This window comes from Anolis sagrei, chromosome 13, assembly GCF_037176765.1.
Source record: "Anolis sagrei isolate rAnoSag1 chromosome 13, rAnoSag1.mat, whole genome shotgun sequence".
Lineage (NCBI taxonomy): Eukaryota > Metazoa > Chordata > Lepidosauria > Squamata > Dactyloidae > Anolis > Anolis sagrei.
In genome coordinates this window covers 18,802,540-18,822,682 of record NC_090033.1, presented here as the reverse complement: position 1 = coordinate 18,822,682, position 20,143 = coordinate 18,802,540, and the positions used below count along the sequence as shown (strand labels likewise).

At 48.3% G+C, this 20,143-nt stretch overlaps 1 protein-coding gene across 1 annotated transcript; it reads right to left on the bottom strand.

The window, feature by feature from the left end:
- Positions 1-7,905: 7,905 nt before the first annotated feature.
- Positions 7,906-17,944, bottom strand: LOC132764906 (arylacetamide deacetylase-like 4). Its single transcript, XM_060759079.2, has 4 exons — positions 17,544-17,944; positions 11,077-11,296; positions 9,870-9,933; positions 7,906-8,760 (listed from the first exon to the last, which is right to left on the bottom strand). The coding sequence occupies exons 1-4, from the start codon at positions 17,805-17,807 to the stop codon at positions 7,989-7,991; spliced, it is 1,320 nt and encodes a 439-aa protein (XP_060615062.2). The 5' UTR covers positions 17,808-17,944; the 3' UTR covers positions 7,906-7,988.
- Positions 17,945-20,143: the final 2,199 nt, after the last annotated feature.

Below are 20,143 nucleotides of genomic sequence, written 5' to 3'. Positions count from 1 at the left end.
AGACAGCAAAGCCTAGAGAAGGGAATGATGCTGGGGAAAGTGGAAGGAAAGGGGAAGGAAAGGGGCAACCAAGGGCAAGGTGGGTGGGTGGTATCCTTGAAGGGTGTCATATGGTCTGCAGTTAATGGTGGTTGGTGATGGAAGGGTTAATGTATTAGTTCTAGAGGGTTTGGTAATGAGTGAAAGCAATTAGGGGTGGAGGTGTGCAGGAGATGGGTTGCAGCTGGATACAGTGGCGGCTCGTCCATTACGCGATGTAAGTAGTCGCAGAACACTTTTTTTTGCCAGGGGTGCAAGAGGCGCCTCTGTAAATGCCCCTCGACTGCCACTTGAGGAGCGCCCCCTCAGCTCACAACAGCCCTAGCAGTCTGGGGGGAGCCTCGGCTTTCTTGCTTCGCTGCCGGGCGATCCTCTTCCCGAAGGGGCCGGGCCCTCGAGCCTCGCCTAGCTCCTCTCGTTCCTGCTCCACCCAGTGCGCGAGCAGACCTGGCGCTCAATCGTTCTCCGTGTTCGATCCCTTCCCCATGACCAGCTCCCTTTCCCGATCCCCCGGCGCTCCACCCGCCTCCTCTCCTCTCCCCAATCCACGGGTGGGCCAAGGGGCGGAGCCGCCGTGCCTGGCCCGCTTCGGGTCCGGAGGCGTGTCTGAAGACCCCAGCGTGCGCACCAAAAGTCGCCTCTTCTCCTGACTTTCTCTTCAGCCATTGGGACCAAGAGAGAGAGAGAGAGAGAGAGAGAGAGAGCCCCTCTGGCTGGAGGTATCTCCCACCTCCCCTCCCTCCTTTGTTTTTGCACCTACCTTCAGGAAAGGTGGGTATAACGAAATTAAGGGATATCTGGGCAGGGGGGAACAAAGAATCCCACCACTGCCACCAGTATAACGAAATTAAGGCTGACCATAAGTTGAATATAACAATGACAGATGTTCTTGTTAGGTATGACTGCCACCACCTCAGAATTATTGGTCTGAGGAACCAAAAGGTGTGAATGTGTTGTAGGTAAGGTGTGTTTGAGCTCTTGGTTCTTCTATTGCTTCTTCACTGGATGACTGGACTCTACATGAAGCCGCTGGGTGAGATCATTCGGAGTTTCGGGGTGCGGTGTCATCTGTACGCAGATGACGTCCAACTCTGTCACTCCTTCCCACCTGCTACTAAGGAGGCTGTCGAGGTCCTGAACCGGTGCCTGGCCGCTGTAACGGTCTGGATGAGAGCGAACAAACTGAAATTAAATCCAGACAAGACAGAGGTACTCCTGGTCAGTCCCAAGGCCGAACAGGGTATAGGGTTACAGCCTGTGCTGGATGGGGTCGCACTCCCCTTGAAGGCGCAGGTTCGTAGCTTGGGTGTGATCCTGGATTCATCGCTGAGCCTGGATCCCCAGGTTTCAGCGGTGACCAGGGGAGCATTTGCACAGCTTAGGCTTGTGCGCCAGCTGCGCCCATACCTTGGGAAGTCTGACTTGGCCACGGTAGTACACGCTCTGGTCACATCCCGCCTGGACTACTGCAACGCTCTCTACATGGGGCTGCCCTTGAAGACGGTCCGGAAGCTCCAGCTAGTCCAGCGCTCAGCAGCCATGTTACTAACGGGAGCGGGAGGCAGGGAGCACACAACGCCCTTGTTGTCCCAGCTCCACTGGCTGCCGATTTGCTACCGGGCCCAATTCAAGGTGCTGGTGTTGGCCTACAAAGCCCTAAACGGTTCCGGCCCAAAATACCTGTCTGACCGCATCTCGGCCTATGAGCCCACGAGGACTTTGAGATCGTCCAGGGAGGCCCTTCTCTCGATCCCGCCCGCCTCTCAGGCACGCCTGGCGGGGACTAGTTGATAGGGCCTTCTCGGTGGTGGCCCCCCGGCTGTGGAACACCCTCCCTGTGGACATCAGACAGGCGCCCTCCCTTATGACATTCCGCAAGAGACTAAAGACGTGGTTATTTGAGAAGGCGTTTGACTAAGTGCTACAACAATTGGCAATGATGACTGGAACGGAATATGGATTACGAGATTGGTTTATGATTCTAAGATGAGACGGCGCGGATGATTTAGTGTAATTGTATTATTGTTGTATTATTGATAGTTATGTTGATATTTTGTTGTGTTATTGCCTTATTGTAAACTGTTTTTATATGTTGTACACCACCATGAGTCGCCCTAGGGCTGAGAACGGCGGTCAACAAATGCAGTAAATAAATAAATAAAATAAATTGATCTTTAAACAAATATCTACTCATATAATGAGCGGTACAGAAGCGTAATTCAGTTGTAGAGACTTAGTTACTTAAACAAGTAGTTCCACTGACAGTAAAGCTTTTATCAACTGTGAGATTCCTTAAACACACTGCTCTATCTTTAGACACAGTATCACTTGAGAACAGACTCCTGTCTGTCTCTCCCACAGGGCTAATAAGCTCTCTTATACTTTTCCTCAGTATAATCAGACAAGTCTTTCTGTTACTGATCCTCTCAATACAGTAACCTTAGCCCTTGTCTGCTGCTTATTCCCTAATCTTAAGGCTCACTTTAAAAACTTTCTTTCCTTGTCAGATTCCTACTGTAGCTTCCTATCTTAAAATCTCATCCTCCTGTGTCTCATGTCAAGACACTTCTCTCTCTTCTGTCAAAAGCTGACAGCCTTTTTCCCTCTCTCAACCGACTCCTCCCCTAATTGCTCCAACCAATCAGGAGTCGGCTTGACTCCTCCTCCTGTCTCTGCCTGCCTTCCAAGATGACAGCTACTGTCATGCAGGCTTCGGCCTGGTCGTCTTAAAGGTAGATTTCACTACAGTGGGCATCTCCACCTCTCTCTCTCTCTCTCTCTCTCTCTCTCTCTTGGTCCCAATGGCTGAGGAGAAAGTCAGGAAAAAGGTGACTTTTGGGGCACACGCCGGGGTCTTCAGGCACGCCTCTGGACCCAAAGCAGGCCAGGCAAGGGAGCAAGTGCGGCAAGTGTAGTTACTGGGATGTATAGTTCACCTACAATCAAAGAGCATTCTGAACTCCACCAATGATGGAATTGAACCAAATATGGCACACAGAACTCCCACGAAGAACAGAAAACATATATCAATGATTGGTTCGGGTGGGGGGGGGCGCCAAAATACTCTTTGCTTACCGTTGAAAATTACCTAGGGCTGCCTCTGCAGCTGGGTGTTACTGGATTTAAGGAGCAAACCTTGGGACTGATCTTTGTGCGAAAAATATCTGTTTTGGTGGTGGATGCTGCTAGTTTTCCCCCCCAGGTCTGTTGGATTTTTCGGTATCCTGACCCGTCTCCTGTAATCTTGGAACCCTGGAACCTTGAACCTTTGGACTGGCTTTTGACTATGGTATAGACTCTTGATCCCTGGACTCTGTTATTGAACTCTCGGCATTTGACCATTGGACTGGACCCTTTTGACTACGAAGTTATTTTTGCTATCCGTTTTTGTTTATACTGTTGTTGTGGTTCATTCGTTCAGTCGTCTCCGACTATTCGTGACCTCATGTACCAGCCCACGCCAGAGCTCCCTGTCGACCGTCATCACCCCCAGCTCCTTCAAGGTCAGCCCAGTCACTTCAAGGATGCCATCCATCCACCTTATCCTTGGTCGGCCCCTCTTCCTTTTGCCTTCCACTTTCCCCAGCATCATTGTCTTCTCGTTTATACTGTAGCTGCGTGTTACCTTTGTGTACCCGATTGTTTCCATCAGTGCCTCATTGAGGCCGTTCCTGGATGGCTGCGTGCCAGCAGGTTGAGGGTGAGTCCGGCAAAGACGGAAATCCTATGGCTGGGTCAACCGGGCAATGGGGACATCCAGCTGCCTACCCTGGATGGCGAGGCGCTACGCCCGTCCTCGTTGGTCAAGAGTCTGGGAGTCCTTTTGGACCCTCTGCTGACGATGGAGGCCCAGGTCTCTCTCCGCTGTGAGCAGAACCACCTTCTTTCCCCTGCGGCAGGCTAGACGGCTGCCCCCCTCCCTGTCCAGGGACGACCTGGCTATGGTGATCCAGGCTACGGTCATCTCAAGACTGGACTACTGTCACGCCCTCTACATTGGCCTTCCTCTGTCGGTGATCTGGAAGCTCAAGTTGGTACAAAACGCAGCTGCTCAGCTTCTTGCGGGAATTCCGATGAGATGCCACATCACCCCAATCTTACCGATTGAGCCCCGGATCACTTTCAAAGGGATGGGACTCACCTTGAAGGCCTCGCATGGTCTGGGGCCAATGTACCTGAGGGACTGCCTCACCCCCGAGAGATCCCTCTGTTCTGAGGACCAAGATCTATTGGAAGTCCCCAGTGTCAAGACCTTGCGTCTAACAGCAACCAGACGCAGAGCCTTCACAGCAGTGGCACCATCGCTCTGGAATACTCTGCCACCCGAAGTCCGTGCCTTGCGGGATTTATCAGCTTTCTGCAGGGCATGGAAGACATATCTATTCGACGGGCCTTTGATTTCTGATTGTTTTTAAATTGTTTTAAATTGTTTTCGATTTTAGCCGGTTCTTGTAAGCCGCTCCGAGCCCCAAGGGAGTGGCAGCATATATGTTTGCATAATAAATAAATAAATAAACATCTCAAATGTGTGGGGAGGCTAATTTAACTAATTTACGAGGCCATAAAGAAGACTCCAGCAAAGCATTTCAGCGGGGAAGCATGCGGGGAATGCGGAAGTACTTCCTCAGTGTCGCCGATGGACGATGAAAGCGACAGCTCCCCTGGTGGCCGGAAAAGTTAAATAGCCTCTGACTGTCTGTCTAGATGTGTTGTGTGTCTTTGGCATTGAATGTTTGCCATATATGTGTACATTGTAATCCGCCCTGAGTCCCCTGCGGGGTGAGGAGAAGGGCCGAATATAAATACTGTAAATCTCTATATATAAATCTGTAAGGGCCATTGAACGGGACAGCAAAACTCAAAACTCCCCCAACGAAAATTAACCAAAATTCCCATGCACATACCACAACCCACAAGGTACAAACATATCAAATCAAAATAAAAAACAACACAACAACATACTCACAAAATGACAAAACAACTGAGCACGCACAATGGCACCCAGCCGCAAGTTCCCTGGCGAGCGCACACGGCCTGCCGGCCAACGCTCCCTCCGCGCAAGCCACACCCCCATCCTCCACGCCCCCATCCTCCACGCCTCCATCCTCCTTCCTCTTCCCCGCCGAAGCCCCGCCCACTCCAAGCCCTGCCGCGCCGCTTCCCGCCCTGTCAAAACCATCCCTCCTCCCCCTGCTTCATCTTACCCTGCTCACACCGCCTCCAAGCCCCACCCCGCCCACTCCCCCGCCACACACACACACACAACCCCACGCTCCTTCACTCCCCCGCCGCACACAAACACACAAACCAACGCTCCTTCACTCCCCCCCCGCTGCACACACACACCCCCGCCGCACACACACACACACACAACCCAATGCTCCTTCACTCCCCCCACCGCACACACACCCCCCGCCGCACACACACACACAACCCAACGCTCCTTCACTCTGCCCCGCCGCACACACACACACAACCCAACGCTCCTTCACTCCCCCCCGCTGCACACACACACACCCGCCGCACACACACACACAACCCAATGCTCCTTCACTCCCCCGCTGCACACACACACCCCTGCCGCACACACACACACAACCCAACGCTCCTTCATTCCCCCCGCCACACACACACACACAACCCAACACTCCTTCACTCCCCCCCGCTGCACACACACACCCCCGCCGCACACACACACACAACCCAACGCTCCTTCACTGCCCCCCACCGCACACACACACCCCGCTGCACATACACACACAACCCAACGCTCCTTCACTCCCCCCGCCGCACACACACACAACCCAATGCTCCTTCACTCCCCCGCCGCACACACACACACAACCCAACGCTCCTTCACTCCCCCCGCTGCACACACACACCCCCGCCGCACACACACACACACAACCCAACGCTCCTTCACTCCCCCCGCCGCACACACACACACAACCCAACGCTCCTTCACTCCCCCGCCGCACACACACACGCAACCCAACGCTCCTTCACTCCCCCCCCGCTGCACACACCCCCCCCCGCTGCACACACACACACACAACCCAATGCTCCTTCACTCCCCCCGGCGCACACACCCCCCGCCGCACACACACACACAACCCCACGCTCCTTCACTCCCCCCGCTGCACACACACACCCCCGCCGCACACACACACAACCCAACGCTCCTTCACTGCCCCCCACCGCACACACACACACAACCCAATGCTCCTTCACTCCCCCGCCGCACACACACACCCCTGCCGCACACACACACACACAACCCAACGCTCCTTCACTCCCCCCGCCGCACACACACACACAACCCAACGCTCCTTCACTCCCCCCGCTGCACACACACACCCTCGCCACACACACACACACACAACCCAACGCTCCTTCACTCCCCTCGCTGCATACACACACACCCGCCGCACACACACACACAACCCAACGCTCCTTCACTTCCCCCCCGCTGCACACACACACCCCCGCCGCACACACACACACACAACCCAACGCTCCTTCACTCCCCCCCGCTGCACACACACACCCCCGCCGCACACACACACACAACCCAACACTCCTTCACTGCCCCCCACCGCACACACACCCCCCCGCTGCACATACACACACAACCCAACGCTCCTTCACTCCCCCCGCCGCACACACACACACACAACCCAACGCTCCTTCACTCCCCCGCCGCACACACACGCAACCCAACGCTCCTTCACTCCCCCCCGCTGCACACCCCCCCGCTGCACACACACACACACAACCCAATGCTCCTTCACTCCCCCCGCTGCACACACACACCCCCGCCGCACACACACACACAACCCCACGCTCCTTCACTCCCCCCGCTGCACACACACACCCTCGCCACACACACACACAACCCAACGCTCCTTCACTCCCCTCGCTGCACACACACACCCCCGCCGCACACACACACACAACCCAATGCTCCTTCACTCCCCCGCCGCACACACACACCCCTGCCGCACACACACACACAACCCAACGCTCCTTCACTCCCCCCCGCTGCACACCCCCCCGCTGCACACACACACACACAACCCAATGCTCCTTCACTCCCCCCGCTGCACACACACACCCCCGCTGCACACACACGCACAACCCCACGCTCCTTCACTCCCCCCGCCGCACACACACACCCCCACCGCACACACACACACAACCCAACGCTCCTTCACTTCCCCCCTGCTGCACACACACACCCCCGCCGCACACACACACACACAACCCAATGCTCCTTCACTCCCCCCCGCCGCACACACACACACAACCCAACGCTCCTTCACTCCCCCCGCTGCACACACACACACAACCCAACGCTCCTTCACTCCCCCCCCCACTGCACACACACACCCCGCCGCACACACACACACAACCCAACGCTCCTTCACTCCCCCACCACACACACACACCCCCACCGCACACACACACACAACCCAACGCTCCTTCACTTCTCCCCCGCTGCACACACACACCCCCGCCGCACACACACACACACAACCCAACGCTCCTTCACTCCCCCCCGCCGCACACACACACACAACCCAACGCTCCTTCACTCCCCCCTGCCTCACACACACACCCAGCCCCACCCATGCCTCCACCAAGCCCCGCCCACTCCAAGCCCCACCCCTTCCTGCCCTGTCAAAACCATTCCTCCTCCACCTACTTCTTCTTCCCCCGCCCATGCCCCCTCCAAGGAAAGAGGGAAAGAGAGCAAGAGAAGGAAGGAAGAAAGAAGAAAGGAGGAAGTGAGCCCAGGCAGAGACTTCAAAACTCTTACTATAGGCCACAGCAACGCGTGGCAGGGTACAGCTAGTAAATAAATAAATAAATAAAAAGAAGGGGTCAACGTGCAACGGTTCAGCCATGTATATATTAATAACAAAATTAAATAAAAACTCTGAACATCCTCACAAGCTTTTGAGGAAGGTCACAATGCTGTCCAGTCCCTTTTTGCCAGAAGGGAAGGCCAGCAACCCGTCGAAGAGGTTAATGACCCCGTGGAAGCCGTTCTCGATGTGGAACCACGTGACGGGCACACCGTGGTCCTCCAGACGCTTCTTGTAAAGGAGCCCGTCATCCCGCAAGACATCATACTCGCAGGTGATGATGCAGGTGGTGGGAAGCCGTGCGATGACCGCTTCTTCTGCCAGGAGCGGGGAGAAAGTAGTCTCCAGCGCCTGCTTCACCACTTCATAGACGTTGTCCAGGAAAGAGGAGGCAGAAGAAGGCTGGTAGCCACGGGCTTTGAATTCGCTGGGGACGTTCTCCGAGTTGATCCACTTCTCAAATCGTCTCCGGATATCACTAGGGACATGGCGCCCTTGGACGACGCTCTCCGTCACTGACAAGTCTTTGTTGAGATACTTCAATGCGGCAGCAACCACGTGCTCCCGGTACAAGATGGGGACAGCCCGATTTTGCTGGTAGGACGGTAAGTCAAAGTTGATGGCCTGCAAGCCGGGATAGATCAGCACCTGCGCCAAGGGCTTCGGGAGGTCAAAACGAGTCACCAACGCCTGGCAAACAGAAGCGGCAAGGTTGCCCCCAACGCTGTCTCCACCGAGGGCAACAAGGGCCGGGTCCACACCATAGGCCTCGGCGGTCCTCATGAAATGCACGGTGGTGGACAGGCACTCCTCAAACTGGGAGGGATACTTCTGCTCCGGTGCCAGATGATATCTGGAATATCACAAAAGGGGGAATACCAAATCAAACAAAACACAATTGCACTACTTTATATATTACCACCCCTCTTCTTCTTTTTTTTTTTGGAGGCAGACAACCTAGTTGTTTATTTTCTAAATGTGCTGAATGTTTCCGTGTGATATGTGTTTCTTGTATTGCTATTATATCACAATTTCCTCTCTTAGGGCTGGGTAACCACGGAAAAATTTGTTTCTAAACTCGATTCATTTTTAGGGGGTTTTTGTGTTTCGTTTTTTAAAAGAATTCCGAAATTTTCCTTTAAAAAAGTTCAAAATATACGAAATTTTGTAAAATTACAAAACAATTACGAAACGATTTCGAAACAATTATGAATCGATTCGTTAATGGAGGACGCAATTGCGCAATATGCTAAAAAACCCTCCAAATGGGAGAGGGGGAACTTCTGAAGCTTCCCTCTCCCTCTGTTGTTGACTGTTGGTGTGATAATTTATTTTTATCACTGATAAAACAAACAACAACCCTAAAACTTGCACCAGACATACGGAAATAATAACGAAACAATTACGAAACGATTTCGAAACAATTACGAAACAATTACGAAATAAATTGAAAAAATTCATTTCGATTTTTAGTTGCTCCTGCATGGCTCAATATCGGATCGTAAGCTAATTTAAATACGAATCAATAACAAATTACGAAATTAACGAACGAAACCGCCCAGCCCTATTAAATATCAATTTCCTTTTATTTGGGGCATTAAGCCCATTTACATTGTTAGCTAATATCTTCCCCGCCATTTCCTTGATTTTTATCTACTGGTTCCTTACTTGCCTTTGTTTTGTTGCTATGCTTGCCATAATCTTCAGGTGATTCTTTCCTTGATTTCCCACTTTTTTGTCAACCCAATTGTTCCCCCTCTTTTTATGTTATTTTGAAATAATACTAATAAAAATTATTTTTTAAAAATGAAAAATTATATATATTTATTTGAAATATTATATTATATATATATATATATATATATATATATATATATCACGATATAATATTTCGCAATAGCGAAGCTACTCCTTTCTAATAATCTGCAATCAACCATGTCCCAATAGGCCCCATTTACTTACCCAACAGACACAATCACTGAATCGCTTTCTTTGGCCATGTACCGGCAAACGTGGTCATAGGAATCTGAAAAGAGATGCATAAATCAGATTCAAATATCTGTTGCACTCCAGAACAGAAACGATACCCTGTGACTTTAAAACACACCACACATTGAGTAAAAAACCGATCCTTTTTATTGAAGCTGAGTAAAATAGCCAGTAGAAAGAAATGCTTGTAAGAATAGGAAAATTTCAAAATGTAAAAGATCCATAAATGCAGTAATTCAAAGCAATGCCCACAAAAAATATGAAAACAATCCAAGGCAGTATTTCTCCTTGTTGTCGCAAGGGGGTCCTCCATTGTGCATCATGTGTCTGGGCTCAGGGTGCATTGCAGTAGGTGGTCAGTGGTTTGCTCTTCACCACACTCGCATGTCGAGGATTCCACTTTGTGACCCCATTTCTGAAGGTTGGCTCTGCATCTTGGGGTGCCAGAGCGCAGTCTGTTCAGCGCCTTCCAAGTCTGTGTGCCCGGGGGGGAGTCTCTCATTGGGTATCAGGCATTGATTGTGGTTCTGGGTTTGAGCCTGCCACTTTTGGACTCTCGCTTGCTGAGGTGTTCCAGCGAGTGTCTCTGTAGATCTTAGAAAACTATGTCTAGATTTAAGTCGTTGGCGTGCTGGCTGATACCCAAACAGGGGATGAGCTGGAGATGTCACTGCCTTGGTCCTTTCACTATTGGCTGCTAATTCCCGGTGGATGTCAGGTGGTGCAATACCAGCTAAGCAGTGTAATTTTTCCAGTGGTGGAGGGCGCAGGCACTCCATGTCTCATTAAGAGCCACATCCACTGCAACGCACCCAAATACCTGGGAGGAGTCCCTCTGGACCGTGCTCTGACCTACAAGAAGCACTGCCTGAACATCAAGCAAAAAGTGGGTGCTAGAAACAATATCATATGAAAGCTGACTGGCACAACCTGGGGATCACAACCAGACACAGTGAAGACATACTGCTGCTGAGTATGCATGCCCAGTGTGGAACACATCTCACCACGCTCAAACAGTGGATGTGGCTCTTAATGAGACATGCTGCATTATCACGGGGTGTCTGCGCCCTACACCACTGGAGAAATTAGGGCGCTGCTACATCTGCTGCTACATCCGCCGGGAAGGAGCAGCCAATAGTGAAAGGACCAAAAACTATTCATGACAAAGCGGATGACTTACTAATGCTTCCAAACATCCAGCCTCCTCCATGGAAATAGATGAGTCCTCTTCTCTTTGGCTGCCCAGCCATTCCTCTCGGCTGGTAAACTCTCACAGGGGTGCCTTCGAAAGCAAGGTCCAGAATGGTGAGTTTGGGGTCCTCTCCCATCTTTTTCCCTTCTTGGGTGAAGCGGATGAAGTCGATCTCGGAGCAGAGGCAAAGGTTCTCCAGGATCTTTCCCTGCAGAGAGGAGAAAGAAAGAGACAATTAGCGATTGTGGAAAACCATATCTCAGAACATTTCCCCCATTGTGCCCATGTCTGACCGCAAGAGGAAAACCCAGATTAAGTCTTATTTCAGATCAACCACGACACAATAGACAGGTTTTGCTTGAAGGCCATTTAGGACTCGCTGAGCCACATGGACATTTCCTGAGTACCATAATCCATTCAAGAATGCATTGTATTCCCTTGTCCCACCTCCCTCCCTCCTGATTCGTCGACGTGCCAAGGCGGCAGAAGCCCAGGCACTTGAGGGGCAGATGAGCCTCCTCCCAGTTGTTGAGGCGTCAGCCAATCACCTTCAAGCCAGGCGGGGGGGAGCGGGGGGGGGAGATTCAAAACCCGGATTAAGTCTTATTTCAGATCAACCATGACACAATAGACAGGTTTCGCTCGAAGGCCATTTAGGACTCGCTGAGCCACATGGACATTTCCTGAGTTCCATAATCCATTCAAGAATGCATTGTATTCCCTTGTCCCACCTCCCTCCCTCCTGATTCATCGACGCGCCAAGGCGGCAGAAGCCCTGTGATTGGCCCAGGCGCTCAAGGGGCAGACGAGCCTCCTCCCAGTTGTTGAGGTGCCAGCCAATCACCTTCAAGCCAGGCCGGGGGGGGGGGAGCAGGGGGTGAGAGATTCAAATCCCAGATTAAGTCTTATTTCAGATCAACCACGACACAATAGACAGGTTTCGCTCGAAGGCCATTTAGGACTCGCTGAGCCACATGGACATTTCCTGAGTTCCATAATCCATTCAAGAATGCATTGTATTCCCTTGTCCCACCTCCCTCCCTCCTGATTCGTCGATGCGCCAAGGCGGCAGAAGCCCAGGCACTCGAGGGGCAGATGAGCCTCCTCCCAGTTGTTGAGGTGCCAGCCAATCACCTTCAACCCAGGCAGGGGGGGAGCGGGGGGGGGAGATTCAAAACCCGGATTAAGTCTTATTTCAGATCAACCACAACGCAATAGACAGGTTTCACTCAAAGGCCATTTAGGACTCGCTGAGCCACATGGACATTTCCTGAGTTCCATAATCCATTCAAGAATGCATTGTATTCCCTTGTCCCACCTACCTCCCTCCTGATTCTGATGTTTCGGACGAGGAGGTTACGACTTCCATTTCGTTTCCTAATGTTTCGGAGGAGGAGGTTCCGACTTCCATTTTGTTTCGTAATGTTTCGGAAGAGGAGGTTCCGACTTCCGTTTTGTTTCTTAATGTTTCGGAGAAGGAGATTCCGACTTCCGTTTTGTTTCGTAATGTTTCGGAGGAGGAGGTTCCGACTTCCGTTTTGTTTCGTAATGTTTCGGAGGAGGAGGTTCCGACTTCCGTTTTGTTTCGTAATGTTTCGGAGAAGGAGGTTACAACTTCCATTTTGTTTCCTAATGTTTCGGAGGAGGAGGTTCCGACTTCCGTTTTGTTTCGTAATGTTTCGGAGAAGGAGGTTCCGACTTCCGTTTTGTTTCGTAATGTTTCGGAGAAGGAGGTTCCGACTTCCGTTTTGTTTCCTAATATTTCGGAGAAGGAGGTTCCGACTTCCGTTTTGCTTCGTAATATTTCGGAGAAGGAGGTTCCGACTTCCATTTTGTTTCGTAATATTTCGGAGAAGGAGGTTCCGACTTCCGTTTTGCTTCGTAATATTTCGGAGAAGGAGGTTCCGACTTCCGTTTTGTTTCATAATATTTCGGAGAAGGAGGTTCCGACTTCCGTTTTGTTTGGTAATGTTTCGGAGAAGGAGGTTCCGACTTCCGTTTCTTTTCGTAATGTTTCGGAGGAGGAGATTCCGACTTCCATTTCGTTTCGTAATGTTTCGGAGGAGGAGGTTCCGACTTCCATTTCGTTTCGTAATGTTTCAGAGGAGGAGGTTCCGACTTCCGTTTTGTTTCGTAATGTTTTAGAGGAGGAGGTTCCGACTTCCGTTTTGTTTTGTAATGTTTCGGAGGAGGAGGTTCCGACTTCCGTTTTGTTTCGTAATGTTTCGGAGGAGGAGCTTACGACTTCCGTTTTGTTTCGTAATGTTTCGGAGAAGAAGGTTCCAAATTCCGTTTTGTTTCGTAATGTTTTGAAAGAGGAGGTTCCGAATTTCGTTTTGTTTCATAATGTTTCGGAGGAGTAGGTTCTGACTTCCGTTTCGTTTCGTAATGTTTCGGAGAAGGAGGTTCCGACTTCCGTTTTGTTTCGGAGGAGGAGGTTCCGATTAGTAAATTGGAGACTTGTATTAATGAATTGTACAAATCTCCGAATTACTAAACGGAGTCCAACGACAAGAAAGGTCCAAGAGGAGGATAGCGAAAGGAGGAACGAAGATATGGTGTGAAGACGTTTCTGTTATGGTCTTTCCGAACGCCACGCGTCTCCAAACGCACTTGGTTCTGCTTCTGTCGCGAAAATAAATTCTGGGCGAGGCTGAAAGTAGGTAAAGGTCAAGTCAATACCATTCGGCTGATAAGCAACACAGCCTTTGTTTGCGTGTTTTCAGGAATGATCGACCAGGGTTGGATTCCTGCCATCATGGAAAGGCCATGAGAGTCCATGCTTGATATTTAGTCTCATAGTCCTTCCGACTGCAAGAAAACAACACACAACTAAGTCAAAGATCACTCTGGAATGTCAGGGATCTTGATATTAGGTCTTGGAACCAACTTGGTGGCATCAGCTTTTGGAGACTGCACTGTAAGGTTATTGCACATTGACGCCACTTCAACCACCATTGCCCAATGCTATGGAATCCTGAGAATTGTAGTTTGGAGTGGCCCTGGGTTTTATATCATGGTTCTGTATTTTGCAACATGCAATGACCCATTGGGTTGTAGATTGTGAAATATACAATGGCCCATAGGGTCTTTGTATATTGCACAATATAGAACCCAATGGGTTGTTGTATATTGCACGATATAGAACCCTAGGAGCAGTTGTATATTTCACAATATAGGATTCTATGGGCAGTTGTATATCACATGTTTAGAACCCCATGGGTTGTTGTATATTCTATATATTGTGCAATATACAACTGCCCATAGAATTCTATATCGTGAAATATACAACTTCTCCTAGGGTTCTATATTTTGCAATATACAACTACCCATGAGGTTCTATAGTGAGCAATATACAACTGCTCATAGGGTTGTATATTGTGCAATATACAACAACCCATGGGGTTCTATGTTGTGCAATATACAACTGCCCATAGAATTCTATATAGTGCGATATACAACTGCTCCTAGGGTTCTATATTGTGCAATATACAACAACCCACTGGACTGGATGGCTTATGAGGTCTCTTCCAACCCTAGGATTCTATGAGTGTAAGCTGAGGTTGGACTAGATGGCCTCTAGGGGGTCCCTTCCACATCTACGAAGTCTAATAATAATAATAATAATAATAATGTCATAATATAGGAATCTGAACTGTGGTTGGACTAGATGGTCTCTAGGGGATCCCTTCCACATCTACGAGAAGTCTAATAATAATAATAATAATAATAATAATAATAATAATGTCTAACAATAATAATAGTAATGTCATAATATAGGAATCTGAACTGTGGTTGGACTAGATGGTCTCTAGTGGGCCCCTTCCACATCTACGAGAAGTCTAATAATAATAATAATAATAATAATAATAATAATAATAATGTCTAATAATAATAATAATAGTAATGTCGTAATATAGGAATCTGAACTGCGGTTGGACTAGATGGTCTCTAGGGGGTCCCTTCCCCTTCTATGAAGGCTAATAATAATAATAATAATAATAATAATAATAATAATAATAATGTCTTTAAGAAAGGTTGGACTAGATGGCTTCTAGGAGGTCCCTTCCACTTCTACAAAGTCTAATAATAATAATAATAATAATAATATCTTAATATAGGAATTTGAACTGTGGTTGGACTAGATGGTCTCTAGGGGGTCCCTTCCACTTCTACGAGAAATCTAATAATAATAATAATAATAATAATAATAATAATGACTAATAATAATAATGTTTAATAATAATAATAATGTCTAATAATAATATCTTAATATAGGAATCTGAACTGTGGTTGGACTAGATGGTCTCTAGGGGATCCCTTCCACTTCTATGAGAAGTCTAATAATAACAATAATAATAATAATAATAATAATAAGTCCAATAATAATAATGTATTAAAATAAGAGCATGAGCTTAGGTTGGACTAGATGGCTTCTAGGGGGTCCCACTTCTACAAAGTTTAATAATAATAATGTCTAATAATAATAATAATAATAATAATGTCTTAATATAGGAACCTGAACTGTGGTTGGACTAGATGGTCTCTAGGGGGTCCCTTCCACATCTACAAGAATAATAATAATAATAATAACAATAATAATAATAATGCCTAATAATAATAATAATAATAATAATGTCGTAATATAAGAATCTGAACTGTGGTAAGACTAGATGGTCTCTAGGGGATCCCTTCCACTTCTATGAAAAGTCTAATAATAACAATAATAATAGTAATAATAATAATACCTAATAATAATAATAATAATAATGTCTTAAAATAGGAATCTGAACTGTGGTAAGACTAGATGGTCTCTAGGGGATCCCTTCCACTTCTATGAAAAGTCTAATAATAACAATAATAATAATAATACCTAATAATAATAATAATAATAATGACTTAAAATAGGAATCTGAACTGTGGTAGGACTAGATGGTCTCTAGGGGATCCCTTCCACTTCTATGAGAAGTCTAATAATAATAATAATAATAATGTCTAATAATAATGTCATAATATAGGAATCTGAACTGTGGTAGGACTAGATGGTCTCTAGGGGGTCCCTTCCACATCTATGAGAAGTCTAATAATAATAATAATAATATCTAATAATAATAATAATAATAATAATAATAATAGTCATTTCGTAATATAGGAATCTGAACTGTTGGACTAGATGGTCTCTAGGGGGTCCCTTCCACATCTATGAGATGTATTATTATTATTATTATTATTATTATTATTATTATTATTATTATATTTTCCTGGCAGAATGGGGTTCAACTGGATGGCCCGCAAGGTCTCTTCCAACTCTAGGATGGCTTCAAACTACAAGAAAGGAGATTCCACCTGAACATGAGGAAGAACTTCCTGACTGTGAGAGCCGTTCAGCAGTGGAACTCTCTGCCCCGGAGTGTGGTGGAGGCTCCTTCTTTGGAAGCTTTGAAACAGAGGCTGGATGGCCATCTGTCAGGGGTGCTTTGAATGCAATATTCCTGCTTCTTGGCAGAAAGGGGTTGGACTGGATGATGGCCCAGGAGGTCTCTTCCAACTCTTGGATTCTAGGATTCTATGAGGAGGAGGTGGTGGTTGTTTTGCTTCTCAAAGGGTTAGCAGAAGGGAGGCTGGATGGCCATCTGTCAGGGGTGATTTGAATGCAATATTCCTGCTTCTTGGCAGAATGAGGTTGGACTGGATGGCCCAGGAGGTCTCTTCCAACTCTTGGATTCTAGGATTCTATGAGGAGGAGGGGGAGGTGGTGGTTGTTTTGCTTCTCAAAGGGTTAGCAGAAGGGAGGCTGGATGGCCATCTGTCAGGGGTGATTTGAATGCAATATTCCTGCTTCTTGGCAGAATGGAGTTGGACTGGATGGCCCAGGAGGTCTCTTCCAACTCTTTGATTCTAGGATTTTATGAGGAGGAGGTGGTGGTTGTTTTGCTTCTCAAAGGGTTAGCAGAAGGGAGGCTGGATGGCCATCTGTCAGGGGTGATTTGAATGCAATATTCCTGCTTCTTGGCAGAATGGGGTTGGACTGGATGATGGCCCAGGAGGTCTCTTCCAACTCTTTGATTCTAGGATTCTATGAGGAAGGGGGGGGGGGGAGGTGGTGGTTGTTTTGCTTCTCAAAGGGTTAGCAGAAGGGAGGCTGGATGGCCATCTGTCAGGGGTGATTTGAATACAATATTCCTGCTTCTTGGCAGAATGGGGTTGGACTGGATGGCCCAGGAGGTCTCTTCCAACTCTTTGATTCTAGGATTCTATGAGGAGGAGGAGGAGGAGGAGGAGGTGGTTGTTTTGCTTCTCAAAGGGTTAGCAGAAGGGAGGCTGGATGGCTATCTGTCAGGGGTGATTTGAATACAATATTCCTGCTTCTTGGCAGAATGGGGTTGGACTGGATGGCCCAGGAGGTCTCTTCCAACTCTAGGATTCTAGGATTATATGACTTCAGAGGGACTCACCACAGCAGAAGAAAGGATGAGGAGCCAGTGAAGGATGCGTAGTTTCATCGGCTGGTCGATTCCTGGAGGGATCTCCGACTTGGAGAGGTCGCAGTAGATGGCCCAAGCCAAGAGCAGAGCGAAGGGGAGGAGGAGGACTTCGAAGAAGACCACCAAGAAGGTCAAGCTGAGCTCCATGGTTCTCCCAAACGTGCCAGAGCGTTGTGATCGGCCGTGTCTCCACGTTGTTGCAAACCGGTTGATGACTGGGCTCGTTGCCGGCATCTCTTGCACAACAAGAGCAGGAAGCCTGATAAAAGGATGCTGACCACGCAAGATCTCGCAACTCGATTAGGCAACCGAGTCAATATCGGAGTTGGCAAAGCAACAGAAGTGGGAGGAGATCTTGGCCACATAGCGGTCCTCTCCTTGGGCAGGTGTCTTCAGATGATCGTTCCTGGGTTATAAATGTCGTTTCCAAATTGGTTTCTAGCATTATTAGATACGGAGAACGTGCCAAGGCCAACGAAGGAAGCCGCGAGCCATTGGCAGCGGTTTCAGGAAAACCGGGTTGGGTACAGGTTATCCTAGGTAGGAGAGGCAAGTCAAAACAGGATGGAGGTGGCGGCCATAAGCACCGCATCGTTTGGGCATTACGAGAACTGGATTAGCATTTGGAGCTGAGGTGGCAATGTCAACAAAGCTTTCATTCTATATATTATGTATATACCTGCCTAGCAAACATGTCAGCTTGACATCCATACCAGCTGGGACGAAATAAACAACATGCCAAAAAAACTGACACGTATGCTAGGCAGGTAAATACAGAATATATTTATTTTTTATTTATTTATTTATTTGCTGCATTTGTTGACCGCCGTTCTCAGCCCTAGGGCGACTCACGGCGGTGTACAACATATAAAAGACAGTTTACAATAAAGCACGACAAAAAATCAACATATCACTAATATACACTAACTAATTACACTAAAATAATCCGCTCCGTCTTATCGTAGACTCATAACCAAACTCATAATCCATATTCCGTTCCAGTTGTCATTACCAGTTAATGTACACTCAGTTGAATGCCTTCTCAAATAGCCATGTTTTTAGGCTCTTACGAAAAGACATAAGGGAGGGCGCCTGCCTGATGTCAACAGGGAGGGTGTTCCACAGCCGGGGGGCCACCACCGAGAAGGCCCTCTCTCTCGTCCCCGCCAGACGTGCCTGTGAAGCAGGCGGGATCGATAGAAGGGCCTCCCCAGATGATCTCAAGGTCCTCGTGGGCTCATAGGCCGAGATGCGGTCCGCAAGGTATTTTGGGCCGGAACCGTTTAGGGCTTTGTAGGATAACACCAGCACCTTAAATTGGGCCCGGTAGCAGATCGGCAGCCAGTGGAGCTGGAACAACAAGGGCGTTGTATGCTCCCTGCGTCCCGCTCCTGTTAGTAACATGGCTGCCGCGCGCTGGACTTCAAGGGCAGCCCCACGTAGAGAGCGTTGCAGTAGTCAAGGCGGGATGTGACCAGAGCGTGTACCACTGTGGCCAAGTCAGACTTCCCAAGGTACGGGCGCAGCTGGCGCACGAGCCGAAGCTGTGCAAATGCTCCCCTGGTCACCGCTGAAACCTGGGGGTCCAGGCTCAACGATGAATCCAGGATCACACCCAAGCTGCGAACCTGCACCTTCAAGGGGAGTGCGACCCTATCCAGCACAGGCTGTAACCCTATACCCTGCTCGGCCTTGCGACTGACCAGGAGTACCTCTGTCTTGTCTGGATTTAATTTCAGTTTGTTCGCCCTCATCCAGACCATTACAGCGGCCAGGCACCGGTTCAGGACTTCGACAGCCTCCTTAGTAGCAGGTGGAAAGGAGTGACAGAGTTGGACATCATCCGCGTACAGATGACACCGCACCCTGAAACTCCGGATGATCTCACCCAGCGGCTTCATGTAGATATTAAACAACATGGGGGACAGTATAGAGCCCTGTGGAACCCCACAGGTCAAAGGCTGTGGTGTTGAACAGGAGTCCCCCAATAACACCTTCTGGGTACGGCCCTCCAGAAATATGGAATGAAAGCTTTGTTGACATTGCCACCTCAGCTCCAAATGCTAATCCAATTCTTGTAATGCCCAAACGATTAGGTGCTTATACTTTTTCCCAAATAAATCTCACCAAAGTTGAAGAGTCAAGCTGCAATCCCTTGCCAAAAACCGACATATTTGCTAGGCAGGTAAATACAGAATATATGGGATGAAAGCTTTTTCCCAATTAAATCTCACTAAAATTGAAGAAAATGCCATGGGCATTACAACAGCTGAGGTGGCAATGTCAACAAAGCTTTCATTCCATATATTATGTATTTACCTGCCTAGCAAACATGTCGGTTTTTGGCAAGGGATTGCAGCTTGATATCCATACCAGCTGGGACGAAATAAACAACATGCCAAAAAAACTGACACGTTTGCTAGGCAGGTAAATAAATACAGAATTATAATTTTATTATTTTTTATTTTTTATTTTATGATTTTATTTTTTATGTTTATTATTTATTATTTATTATTTATTATTTATTATTTATTATTTATTATTTATTATTTATTATTTATTATTTATTA

Bases quoted from the DNA above. Each gene is read 5' to 3' on its own strand.
- LOC132764906 (XM_060759079.2), bottom strand. From the start codon at position 17,807: ATGCCGGCAACGAGCCCAGTCATCAACCGGTTTGCAACAACGTGGAGA. The intron at 11,297-17,543 runs GTGAGTCCCTCT...TCCTCTCTGCAG, and splicing joins TCATCCTTTCTTCTGCTGTG to GGAAAGATCCTGGAGAACCT. The intron at 9,934-11,076 runs GTAAGTCATCCG...ATCTCTTTTCAG, and splicing joins CTGGATGTTTGGAAGCATTA to ATTCCTATGACCACGTTTGC.